The sequence below is a fragment of the Pleurodeles waltl genome, chromosome 2_2 (genome assembly GCF_031143425.1).
Source record: "Pleurodeles waltl isolate 20211129_DDA chromosome 2_2, aPleWal1.hap1.20221129, whole genome shotgun sequence".
In the NCBI taxonomy this organism is placed as follows: Eukaryota; Metazoa; Chordata; class Amphibia; order Caudata; family Salamandridae; genus Pleurodeles; species Pleurodeles waltl.
In genome coordinates, this window is record NC_090439.1 from 320657979 (window position 1) to 320670804 (window position 12826).

The window sequence follows — 12826 nt, forward strand, 5'->3', positions numbered from 1 at the left end:
AATGACTGGAGGAGCGAGGTAGAAAATGAAACAAAAAAGCAAAGAATAAAGTGGAGTGGGAAGGTTTCGTGGAATCAACAGAAGAGGTGGGCGAGAGCAACACAAAAAGAAGGGGGAGCAAAAGACGTAGGGGGGAAGCAGAACACGATCGAGAGAACAAGAAAACACCAGAATTCTCATGAGTACTGAAAGAAAAAGTTAAAAGTAGTTCTCTGAATGTAAGCAGTTGAATGATACCACTCATCTAATCAGTGCAATGTAAGCAGCTATGCTCCAGGAAAGGACAAAGGAAGAAAAATAACCATCAAATGAGATAGATAAGAAAGTCGGCTGATCATGTGCACCTGCCTGACTCAAAAGCCACGGTAGGTAATTATAAGCGAGGGTTAAAAAGGAGATGCCCTCTAAATACTTCTTCTGGACATCGAGGGCTTTCTCATGGCAGAGCCCAGGCAAGCAGGCCAACCTATTAAAAGGAGACCTAGCTGGCGTTTGGAGACAGTGTGCCTCATACAAGAGTATTCACTGTGGCCTTTACTGATCATGAAACCCTATATTTTGTAAGTACACACGAAAAATAATTTTGCCTGGCAGGTGACAGTGTGAATAGCAAACCACGTTTTTCCTTTTGTATCACATTAATGCACGTTTATCAGCTGAATCTGAAAATAAATATCGAGCAATGTTACAAAAGCATAAGTATGCACCATACTTCAATCATTATTGCATCACCTAAAACTGTGATTCAGATGCACAAATATACATTCGATTATACACCACCAGAAACATAAGTCATGATGCTAACGATGCTCTTACGACATTCACTTTATTTCCTTAAAATATCTTAAAGCAATCTGCACTACTTGGTACACATTAAGCATTGCTATGTAGGATGGGAGACTAGAGTTAGCCTGCTATGTGAAAAAAACAGATTTTGGCAACAACAAAAAAATTATGTTTAGGCTTTACGAACAGCAATGTCACAATGCATTCCATTAAACGTGACACACTACATTTTTTTTTCAAAATAGAAATTACTTACCCCCACAGTTTTCCCACATGAATTCTACCAGGTAAGACCTAAAAGAACTTATGCGGGAAAAGTACTCGAAACTCTGAGTTTTGCAAATCAGAACAAGGAAAATAAGACACGCGGTATTAAAGCGTTGCCCCCTGTTCTGAGCTGAGGCACTTGATAGGGGCTAGTGCGCCTGGCAGTATCAGTATGACTGGGTAAAGTATTAACTTCCAAAATCATGGGCAACGTGTAACAAGGTCTAAAATGTCAAAAAATGTTTTGCACTGGGAGCCCCACAAGGACTGCACTGCTGCTCACTCTACTCAAGGTTGGAGGGAAGGCATATAACACATCTCCTTTAAATAGAAAAGACAAGACAGATGCATGTGTACTGAACGGAAATACGAAAAGCCAGGGTAAAACCAAAAGGTTGTACAGTGCCTGCGAAAAGCAGGTAGGCCGCACTGCTTCTTCGAGTCAGTTGCAATGAACAATGATGCGCGGCAGGGCTGCGTTTCATGTCTCTGCGGTTCATCTGGACAAAGCTTGGGCGACTGCCCGCCACTCACTGCAAATCACAGACGTGAGTATAACCAAACTCAAAGTAATCACAGCCCACCGTGCTTCATTGTATCAGCTGCAGGGCATGAACACCGGTCCCAGTCCATGGCCGCCTTCCCCCGTTTCCCAACCAAAAGCTAATACATTGATAACAAGGGCAGTCAGCACTCTCCCAACTACTGCCGCCCCATGGCAGCAGGCGTTCCGCGACCATTCTCTCCGGAGGAAAAAGAAAGGGTGCATTCCAAGTGTTTTGCTAAGCTTCAGAGAAACACATAACCGTATTTTAAAATGATATTTAAAATAAATACGATTTTCAACTTAACATACGTTTGGGCTGTGACTCTATGATTTTTTTATATTGGAATGTCTGTCTGCTTTTGATGAAACATTGGCAAAGGTTGTATTACCCGGCCCTAGGTTGCATCACCGGGCCCTAACCTCGACACCGCACCCAAAACACTGAAGAGTGTCTGTGAGTCGGTGGTCGTTTGGGAGGAGAGGGGCCGTCGTGTTTGTGGGAAGACGGCTCGACTGTTGTCCAATAAGGATGAAGTGAGGGGTCACGCCGACGACGCGGCAATAGTCCAGAGGCACCGAATTACAAGGCCTCTTACTGCCAGGAAAAGACCTATGCTGGAAAGCTAAGAAAAACACCTCTCCCTGATTTGTATCGGGTTTGTAGTAGCAATAAAGAGCTGGTATTTCCTGTTCAATATTGCCATGGGTGGTCTGAGGCCAGGCCTGCAGCCCCCGCGCCCCACAGCACAGGATTAAGACACTCCGAAAACACCCCTTTACCCCTCTCCTGCCTACCCCCATGCATGCCATTTATGAAATCATAAAATGTGGTGTTAAAATGGCCCTCAGGGAAGAGTGAGTCACATCTCACCACCTCCTCTCTCTTCAGAATCTTTAGAATACAGGCCACGATGTTTTCCCCTTGAGCTCACCAGGCAGCGAGGTTGGTTTTGTTCCACAGTTTAAATATTTAAATAGTGTTCCGCCTTATAAACATGTTATTATGACTTCAAGGCTGAACCTGATATATGCTTCATGATAAAATGTGGAGTCCTTCTATGCTGCTCATAAGGCGCTCAGAAGATTATAGCAGCCGCTACATCCACCCTTCACACTTCTAGCCTGAAAGCTATACACAGCCTTGTGTTTTCGCTCCTCAGCATAAAATGCAGGGTGTGCTAGGAATCCTGCATCTTGTGCCTTACTTTACTGTTGGATGCTTTGTGCAAGTATAATAATAAGTTGAGCGTCTTGTGAATTTCAAACCACAAATAGATACCTTATTCCTAGCCACGAGTGGCTGCGAGGACTCCTGCTCTATTTATGTGGGTTAGTGGGACACGCAATAGCACACCTTCTCTACCTCACCAACACTTCGTGACATTCGAGTTTCAGAAAATCTAAGAGTGTTTATGTGCCATTCTAAAGATCTAGGTTTTCACCTGGAACATCCTCGACGCCAGCATCTGCTAAGCGAGGCCCTCAATCACTGACTGGGCTTTTCTCCTTGATAATAAGCGACATCGACGTTAGTCCCTTTACATCCTCAGCCATAAGCTGTTTCCTCATTTATATTCGGTGTCTCAATTTTTTCTCCGTATTCCTCAATTCCATCAGTCTTCTCCTATTACAGTCAAACCGAAACTATGGGCTCAGCAGATTGTATTTTACTTATGCTTCCACGTTGTCCCATTATTTTAGCCACTTGACCCACAACCAGAAGGTTACTTCAAAGGCGGCCTGTGCCAGACAGGAGACTTGATTTGTGGAAGCTGACACTAGAGAAGTGCCATTATTCCACCCAGAAAGCAGTTGCCATAATTCCCATATCCACGGGTTTGGGGCAGGAGGAACCATAGTCAAGTGAAGCAGGATCACAGCACAGCGCCATCATTCAGGGAGTTGTGGTGAGTTCGTTAAGTAATGTAGATAGGCCTGTTACTGTTCAGGAAAACCATAGGTCTCTAGTATATACAGGGACCCACAGAGTAGGCCATGCCTGGATAGTGTTTTAGAGGAAACTCACCAGCACCTCCTGAAAATGTAACACATTTTAAGGTGTTCTGGCCAAGCTATGCAAGCTTACATATTTCAATGCGAGAAGCTGCCGGTAGGTTCTCAGTGACACTGCGTGCCTACCTGGAACATAAATATTCGCTCATCATGATACAAATGGCATAGACCATCGATGTACAAATGGGCATACAGAGATTGACGTGCAACAAAAAAAGTAATGGTCTTGTGACTGACAGCGCGCATTAATGGCAGAGGAGGACACTGGGAGAGACTGAGAGAGATGCAGACAATACATATTACTGATTGGATCTCTCCCACTTTAGCACGCATACCGTGAAGCAATGAAGTACACGGGTAAAGTAAAACCAAGTGTGGTCAACTGGAAAAAGGCAAGAGGTACAAGTGGGGAAGGAGTACTGAAAAGATGTGGAACCTACAACAGTATAACTAAAAAGCAGGATCATTCTCATTAGTTCCCTCTTAATTGGACGTCTTAGAACATATGTAATAAAATGTGGCAACAGACGTGACACATTTAATTTCAATAGCTGAAAATGTAGTAGAGCAAACCGATTCCACACCATATTTAGTATTCTAATGGCATGTAAATATTTAAAAGATTTATTTTTCCTATTTGGGGGTGAGCATTGATGGCACCTAATTCATTCCTCAATTTTCACAGTGTCCCAACTTTGTAAAGAATAGAAACCCAAGGTATCAAATATTTAGTGATTACCTGCACGGGGTTAAACCTGGCGTGCCTCATTGTTCAAACATAACATGGTGTATCTGGTTTAGGCCCGCATATTTACTCCCTTCAAAAAGGTATTGCTGGTGTCCTAGTGCCCAAGCAAAGTAAAATCATGCAAGACATGGCAACCAGAAACGTAATAATATTAACACTGATGGCTATTTAGACTGTAAACACTGAATTCTTACAGGTATTTTTATCGTCCAGCTTAATGGGTCTCAATTTTTTGGTCTCTGAAGGATGACTCTGGGCGGCTGCGATTTGGAACTTTTAATCATGGTTCTCTGATGAGGAGCTCAGTTCAGAAACAAAGAAATTAAGCAGGTGTCCATAACTGCCTCTTGCCTTCCAGTGATTCAGCTTTAGGCTTCTGATCAGACAGTTAGCTGGGCAGGGAAGAAGACTGGCAAAATCCAAATATAATGCACTGCTTCCAACAGATATAGTGCACTTCCTTTTTATGGGCGAGCGCAAAGCGATCTGTACATTCTGTAATCTCTCTTTGGCTTCAAACCAAGCCCATGTCACGTCAGTCACTTACATTGGTTTGTGGGCTTGCCTTTTAAACTTCGCTTGCTTTCATTTGTAAAAGGCATGCATACGTCTTGCCTTTTCCAGTGTTTAGCCCACCTACAAAGCAGGGGTAAACTACAAAAAAAGTACGAGGCTCGATGTTTTCAGCATGGTATCCCGACTACTCTATCAGTTTATTTTCCACGCAGCACGATCGCACTGCATTTTACATAGCGCGATCGCGCTGCATTTTACATAGTGCGATCGTGCTGCATTTTTTTCTTTACAACGCTAATAGCTCTCACTCGAGCAAATGTGAGACCCGTGGCATTAAAAATGCTTGTTTACTTTGTTGTCGGTTTTGCACAATATACTTTTTTTTGCACTAGTAATATGTACCAGTGGCAAGGGTGAATGTCCTTCTGCTCTAAAGCTCACAAATGGGGACGATGGCAGCTTCAGCAAGCAACTCTACATGATGCTGAAGGCCAAGCGCTACAAAACGAGGCGGGCAGATTAGGCCCTGGTATTAGCTCAGCCTTTGTTTCTGGTAATCATTTCAAGGCATGCAGAATTAATGGCTGCTAAGGAAGCAGAATTTCTCGATAACACATCAAGTTCCTCTATTGTATCAACGTGAGTTTTTTGAAGTCAAAAGATCAGTGTGGGCTTTTGCTGAGAGTTTATTTAGGAGGCCTGACTACATGAAGACTAGATGCTCAAATTAACATAATAATGACAACAGGGCACACATTTAACCACAGAAGGACACAAGCATCTTTTTGCATGTAGTGTTATATTGCCACACCCCTATAAAATGTTCTTTATGCTAGTAGCAAGTCCTCTTCTTTTAGTGCGGACCTCTCTTGGAATGGCTGTTCACAGAGAGAAGTGATGTCACCCTATGCTTCCTAGGGTGCTCTTTCACTTTTACACAGTGCAATGTAACAAGTATTTTGCAACCGCCCCTGGTTTAACTTGGCCCCAATGCGCTGAGGTTTCTCACAAAAAACCAGCAGCTTTCATTTTACCTACTGCAACCATCTTTGTCATCTGCTGCAGATTCACCAGCGCTAACTCTCTTACTCAAATTAATACAACTAAATTGCAAAATCCTTCACCTTAAACAAAAGGCCTTTGCTTGCACAGTCCAAAGGTTCTGGAGCTACCATTCTAAGCCTTGTTCCAGATATGTGGGTTTTCAGGAACCGCCTGACCCCTTACTGCCCAGCAACGACCCCTAGGTCTCATCATGCCTCTACCTTTGTTGTTAATACAATCCCTCAGGTTGTCATTTTTTTTGTCCCTTAGCTTTCTAGTTTTGTCTGGCATCGTAAACCACTGATTTGCCCCCCACGGTCGGTTGAGCTACACAATTCGTTTAAATGAAAATAACTGATTTTTACAATTCATTGCCAGCTGATTTGCCCCCCCCGCGGTTGGTTGAGCTACACAATTCATTTAAATAAAAATAGCTGATTTTTACAATTCACTGCCAGCTGATTTGCCCCCCGCGGTTGGTTGAGCTACACAATTCATTTAAATAAAAATAACTGATTTTTACAATTCTCTACCAAAGTGTTATTACCCTCATCTGTGTAATTGCAGCTAGAAATAATCTAATGTGGCCAAACCGGGTAGAACACATGAAATACAGGCTCCTCTTTTTCTCCCTCAGAGAGAATGCTTAGCTCTTAAACATGATTCACATACAACCAAGACTTTGCAGGGGAGTGCAGACTGCCCTTCAGGCCAACTTTAGTACATTTTGCATTCCCATATCCTTACTGGTTCTCTTTGTAAGATGTGAGAGAGTTCTCCTTACCTTCAGATTCCCTTTTGTGGTAAAAGCTCTACCACAGATTGTGCAACCAAATGGCTTTTCACCAGTATGGGTGCGTTCATGTATCTGTAGTGCACTTGCTGAGGAGAAGGTCTTCCCGCACGAGTGGCAGTTGTGCTGCTTGGGAGTCCGTCGTGGTGGGGGCGCCAGCATAGGAGAGATGCCTGGACTCATCGCGGTCTGTGGTGCAGCAGGAACCTGGATTCCAGCTGGAAGGTGGGGACCCTCAACCAATGAGATCGGCTGGCTGTGACCATTCACTTCCATTTTGATCATGGCAGGCGCAGTGCTGGTGACCAGTGTAGGAGTAGTTTGGCTGGGACCTAGAGTAAAGTTGGGTTCAAATAGCTGAGAAGGAAGCTCTTTTAATTCGTGTGTCAGCAAGTGCTGTTTTAAATTACCCATAGTGGAACACCCACGACTGCAGATTGTACAAACAAACGGACGTTCTTTAGTATGGCTGCGGTAGTGAATTTCCAACGCACTCTTACAAGCAAAAGGCTTGCCACAGACATTACAAACTGTAGTTTGAAACTTACCACGATCTCTGCTCAGGAACAGCAGGCTAAAAGGAGTCTCTTCCTTGATGACTGGTCTGACCGGGGTGGTAGATGTCAGGTCTAGTGCACCTCCATTTTCTGGAGCAGGTGGCGGGCTATCTGGCTTCTCTTTCTTTAATTGTATCTCTTGTGGTCCCTCTAGGTTGACTACTGCAGGGGACTTTGATCTAATACTCTCACTATTGCTGTTTGCTGGGGACAACACATGCATGGATGAAGAGCATTCTGACATAGCCGGACTGCCTGGGCTCTGGCTTTCGAGATCACCAGCTGCTGAAGAAGAGTCATTGCTTAAATGGTCACTGTCTCCAGATCCGTTCTCTAAAGACTTCATGCCAGCAAGCTGCTGGGAGTTCATGACAGAGTCAATCATTCGCATCTGATTCTCCAGAGCTGCGATGCTGGAGATGACGGAAGGTGGTGATTTTGGAGATGACCCTGGGTAAGATATGAAAGGCTTGGAGGATTCACTTGCTGTGTCCTTTAGATCTAGATCCTCTTCCATAGAATTGTCATCAAAGTCATCATCGTAGTTGCTCAACGAGTCAAGATTCTTTTCGTCATAGGAGAGATCAGAGTCCATTGCATCTTGGAAGCCCTCTGGTAGTGGCGTATTTGGAATCTGCCCACCCATATGCATACGAATGTGCTGCTGTAGAACAACAGCATTTGTAAATTTCTTCTGACAAATGGGACATGAGTGCTGTACTCTGAGAGGGGGCTTTGCTCGATGAACGCCAAAATGTGTTTTCAGATTGCCTTTTGTAGTGAAGGCACGTCCACAGATTTTGCATTTAAATGGCCTTTCTCCAGTGTGTGTTCTGTAATGCATTTTGAGAGCACTCTGACAACTAAGCACACGGTGACAGATGACACACTGATTCGGGTCAGTCATCTTTTTGTCAATGTTCTCCACTAACTGCTGTAGCTTTGAGGTTTCAGATGTTTGCATAGAATCCAACAGACCACCGAATGGAAACTTTGCTTTGAATTGATCAGACATGGAAGGAAGCACAGGGTTTGTGAGGCTTGTTGACATACTACTCTCTGTGGTGGTAGGAACTGGGGGTGTGGAAGATTTGGAAATCTCTCCACATAGAGGATGCTCTCCTATTCTTGCATTGGTTGGAGGCAGAAGAATGGGTTCTATTTTAGAGATAGCTGATACACTAAGGGTAGGCTGTGGCGATTCCACAGTTGTTGGGATACACGGTTCAGAATTATGTATGCTAGGTGACAAAGAGTTGCACTCACTAGAGGCAGGCGATGGCCTCTGGGGAGACCTACTCATTGGAGTCATACCTGGAGAGTCACCATAACTGCTTAGGCCTGGTATCGTGGGTGGAAGTTGAAGTCCAATTGAAGTGGGAATAGTTGGTAGCACAGGCTTACTATCCAGCCAAGTAGTTACTGGCTTTTCGGGTGGAAGAGACATTCCGTATGGAATTCCAGAGCTTGTGGGAACATTATCAAGATATTCGGGAACGGGATACGGGTTCATTTGGATGTGGGGATATTTTTCTTTGTGCCTCTGAAAATGAACTTTCAAGTTGCCTTTGGTGGAAAATCGATTTCCACAAATATTACACTTGAATGGCCTCTCGCCTGTGTGTGAACGCAGGTGAATTTGTAAAGCACTGTCACTCCCAAAGACCTTGGCACAAAACCTGCACTTGTGTTTAAAGAATGGATCTTCAGACGTTGACTTAGGTTCAAACACAGATACATTTGGTGGTTTTCCCTTGCGGTGCTTCATGAGGGCTGATAATGGATCTAATGCATTTGCCGTTGCAGCAATGCTAACAAGGGGATTGGGAAAGATCACACTGTTCGACGAAGTCTGAGGTAGAAGTGGGTTTGGCATGCTGGAAGCTGAAGTGAGAGGTCCATGTCCTATAAGGGGTGGTGTTGAAGGATTTTGGGGATGTGAGCAAATGCTAACAGTGTTTGACACAGGAGGTGTTAATGAAACTGAGTTTGCAATAGTGGTGGAAGATATGCTTGATTCAGAAGGTGCAGAAGAGACACTACAAACTATGTTTGGAGTGCTCGCTCCAGACGTAGGTTGCGAGGTGTGCTGTGGATTCTCAAAAGTTTGTGGTTTATTGTTGCAGATTGGACCAGAAATGGTAGATGGAGCCACTGCTGCTAAATGTAGTGCAGAATGAACCGTAAACCCTTGGAGGGGGTTTGAAGTAGGGGTTGGGGCTGCCTGTGGAGGTGCTGCTGCAGTTACAGCAGGACGCAAAGGCTGACGATTCATGAGCGCAACCTGGCTGCGAATCTGTTCTATTAACTGGAGCTGGTGTATCTGCTGCTGCTGCAAGGCCATCAGCTGCTCGAGGATGATTGGAATTGCCAGTGCAGTAGGCCCTGTGTGTGCTCCACCTAGTGACCTTGCAGTCTGTGAAAACTGTGCCACTGCCACTTTAGTACTGTGCAGAGTCTCCAGTGTGACATTTGTGTTTGGCATGTTGTAAGTTGTCATGGAAGATGGTTCTGGAATCTGAGGTAGAGGAGTAGATGTTTTTGAGGTTTCTGCGCTCTGACCACTTGACTCTGCAGAGGTTTCTACGTCCATAGGCTCGTCCTCCTTCTCGTCCTCTTTCGGCTCACAGCTGTCATTGTTATCGGTCTGAATGCTTTCCTCTGCTGCCTCGCTCTCATCATGGTCACTGGGAGTGCTAGCGGGAGACGGCTCCGCAAACTCTTCAGCAGTGGGCAAAGGTGCAGCGGCCTCCTCGTCGTTCATGACTAAGACAAGGGGGCTCTTCGTGCAGCTCTTCTTGTGCTCCAGGAAGTCAGTCCACTTGAAGAACTCTGCACAGCATTTCTCGCACACGTTGGTCTCTTCACTGCCGCTTCTGCTCTCGTTCCCACTGTCACCATCGTCGGGACCTTCACCTGGGACTTCTGTAAAAGCAAAAGATTGCATCAGCCACTTACTCGCAAGACAACCAGCCTTGAATTTTTAATTTTTGCACATGAGCAAAAATCAATATTTTTTATTTTGTACAAATTACCCCACTTCAACATTTCAGAGGTCTCGGTGTGTAAATGCTGAGACTCTTCAACCTAGCTAATCATTTTCCTAGCACAATCCATCAAATTATGAGGCCCTATCAATTGTGGATACTGCTTCTTAATGAAATTCCATAGAAGGCATTGATTTCCAATATTTTCATACAATTCGCAGCCACCTTGTCTGTTGAGTACAAAACAAGCTTTTGATGGCCTCATTAGGATTCCCCTTCACCATCAGGCTTCCTCGTTTCCAACAGAATTAAAGATGCCTTTGCCAGTTCACTTAACATTGTGAAACTAATCTGTAACCCTTCAAACTCAAACCAGCATCTGACAGGATTAACTGCGCCTCTGTTACTCAAGTGTGTTCCTGGGCTACCTGGATTTATTATTAGCATACGCCGTCGAGACAACAAGGAATTAATGTAATGTTCTATAACCTTTCCTAATAAAAAGCACATATCTGACTTCTCAATAAATTTTACATAAACCCTTAATTTCTGACTGAGAATACAGCATAGCCGTCTCTTACATCCCTGCTTAAAAAGAAAAAACATCCCACATGTACTATAATTAGATAAAAACAAGCCATTGCTAAGTCGTTTTGTAGCCCTCGTCCTACAGATGCTGCAAAATATGGGAGAAATTATATGTCGTGTGGGGGACAAAAGAGGAGCCTCTCGAAAAGTGCACTGATACCATTAATTGGGTGCCAAATTCGATACTGCTCATGCACCTAGAGAGGTAGGGGTATAAGTTATTTTCATTTCAGAAACTATGCATTAGGATTTTAAAAGTTTGTTGGCGAGCTACAGTCAAGCGCAGTTTTCATACCAATTTCCGAGTGTCCTTGTGCTATAGAAAGCTTCAGAATATATGCTTGTGCCATAGTGGCAAACCCACTAATTGGCTACACATGTTTAATTACTGTTGTAGTCCAGCACTTCCTCTGACTCGTGTTACCCTCTTGTGCTGCATAACAAGCAGGTTTAATGAACAGAGCTCTAATTTATGCTCGATCAAATAAATGGCTGGACATAATTAAAAAACATCAGCTTGCAGGAACATGTTTTCATTTTTGGGGTGGGTTACAGAAAGGGACGCAGGTGCGTCAAATACTACATAAAGTCTGTTTTGCTGAGTTGGACTAAAGAAGCACATTCCAGTTTTTTTCAGCTGACAAGATAGTGGGTATGTTAAACGCTTTTACAGTGGCTGGAGAGAGTGGAATTGAAGGGCCCATTCAGCTAGATTCGGTGGTGTCTAATGACTATCAAAGGTCACAATGTAAAGACACATTTGGGTGCTATGGCTTATGGTCGAACTGGAATACTGTTGTTTATTCTGCTCCTCTTTGCCCCGCCCTTATTTACCCTGAGTTGGCCAGATAAACCCCTTTTGCAGTGCCGATGAAATAGTACATTTTTATCCATGAACAACAGTCGTTTTCATATGTTCTTACCGCCTTGACGCCTCAACATCGATAGTGGCTGGTAACTAAATCAAAAAAATATATAGTGAGAATACAAGCTACTTTTGATATGTTCTCCTTATGGTTTGAGGCCATCGACACAGGAGTCTGCACAGAGGGAAGGCAGATTTCACTTCGACAGAGTGGAAAGGTTGTGGTTGACTGCGTCGACAGGCCCTGTCGCTGGCCGAAAACAAGCCCTCCTTCTGATGTCTGCAACGCTCGCTGCCACGGGCCCGCCCTCTTCCACCATAAAACGGACTCATGACCCTTGACCTGATGACATGTCCTTCCAGCAGCTGGAACCCGGATGTGGTTCCCTTAAATACTGCTAGCTGGCAATTCACCGTAGACGACACGCGCACAGCATCTGAAGGTCCCTGCTAAGGAGAAATCTTTTTTTCACTGTTCTATTTTCATAAACCGAACTATCGTATTTACAACAGCTACTCCAAAGCCACCGCTCTGAATCAGGTGCGCTCCTAACTGTTTGCCACCGCTCTGAATCGCTGTTTTTCTGTTAAATACAAGTGGTACGCTCTCCGTAGTTTCACAGCCTTGTTCATTATCTGATCTGTTTCTTTTAACAATTGTTGCGCCTAGAAGCTGGGCCTCGGTCATTTGCATAATGTCATGAGGAAACTACCCCTACACTTTTAAAATATGGAAAACGTTTTTTTTCCAAATGCCAAACTTTGCCGCCTACATGGCATGCTAGTTCTTTAAATCGGCAAGTGTGTTTAGGGTTTTCCAGTTTTTTTTGTGTGTTTCCAGTGTCGGTGTGATAGAGTTGTCAGCCAAGGGACCAGTAGTGGGAGCCATGTCATCCGCTGGCCCATTTAAACCTAAACTGCGGCACGCTACCATTACAATGTATAAACTTAGATAACAAAAAAAAAAAGAGAGCATCTGTGCTTCTAAAAAAAAAGCAGCACACCCACAGCATTTTAAAACTAGGGCTAAATTACACTGCAAAGATTTTGAAGGATGGGGTGCACATAAATTTGTACATGGGTAGTTGTGAATCAGTTTATTATATTAATAAAAA

The 12826-nt window shown here is 44.1% G+C and overlaps 1 protein-coding gene across 3 annotated transcripts in view; it reads right to left on the minus strand.

Moving 5' to 3' along the window:
- The window catches only part of SALL3 (spalt like transcription factor 3), a 52133-nt gene that overhangs the window by 24941 nt on the left and 14366 nt on the right, over nucleotides 1-12826 (minus strand). Inside the window, exons 1-3 of one of the 3 annotated variants that reach the window (XM_069219792.1) lie at nucleotides 11770-12218; nucleotides 7263-10196; nucleotides 6706-7046 (exon numbers count right to left, since the gene is read on the minus strand). In XM_069219792.1, the coding sequence (XP_069075893.1) occupies nucleotides 6706-7046; nucleotides 7263-10196; nucleotides 11770-11788 (3294 nt within the window). In that variant the 5' untranslated portion in view covers nucleotides 11789-12218. Of the gene's footprint in view, nucleotides 1-6705; nucleotides 7047-7262; nucleotides 10197-11769; nucleotides 12219-12826 lie in introns of those variants that run through there. The other 2 variants (XM_069219791.1, XM_069219793.1) reach the window with 2 other exon arrangements.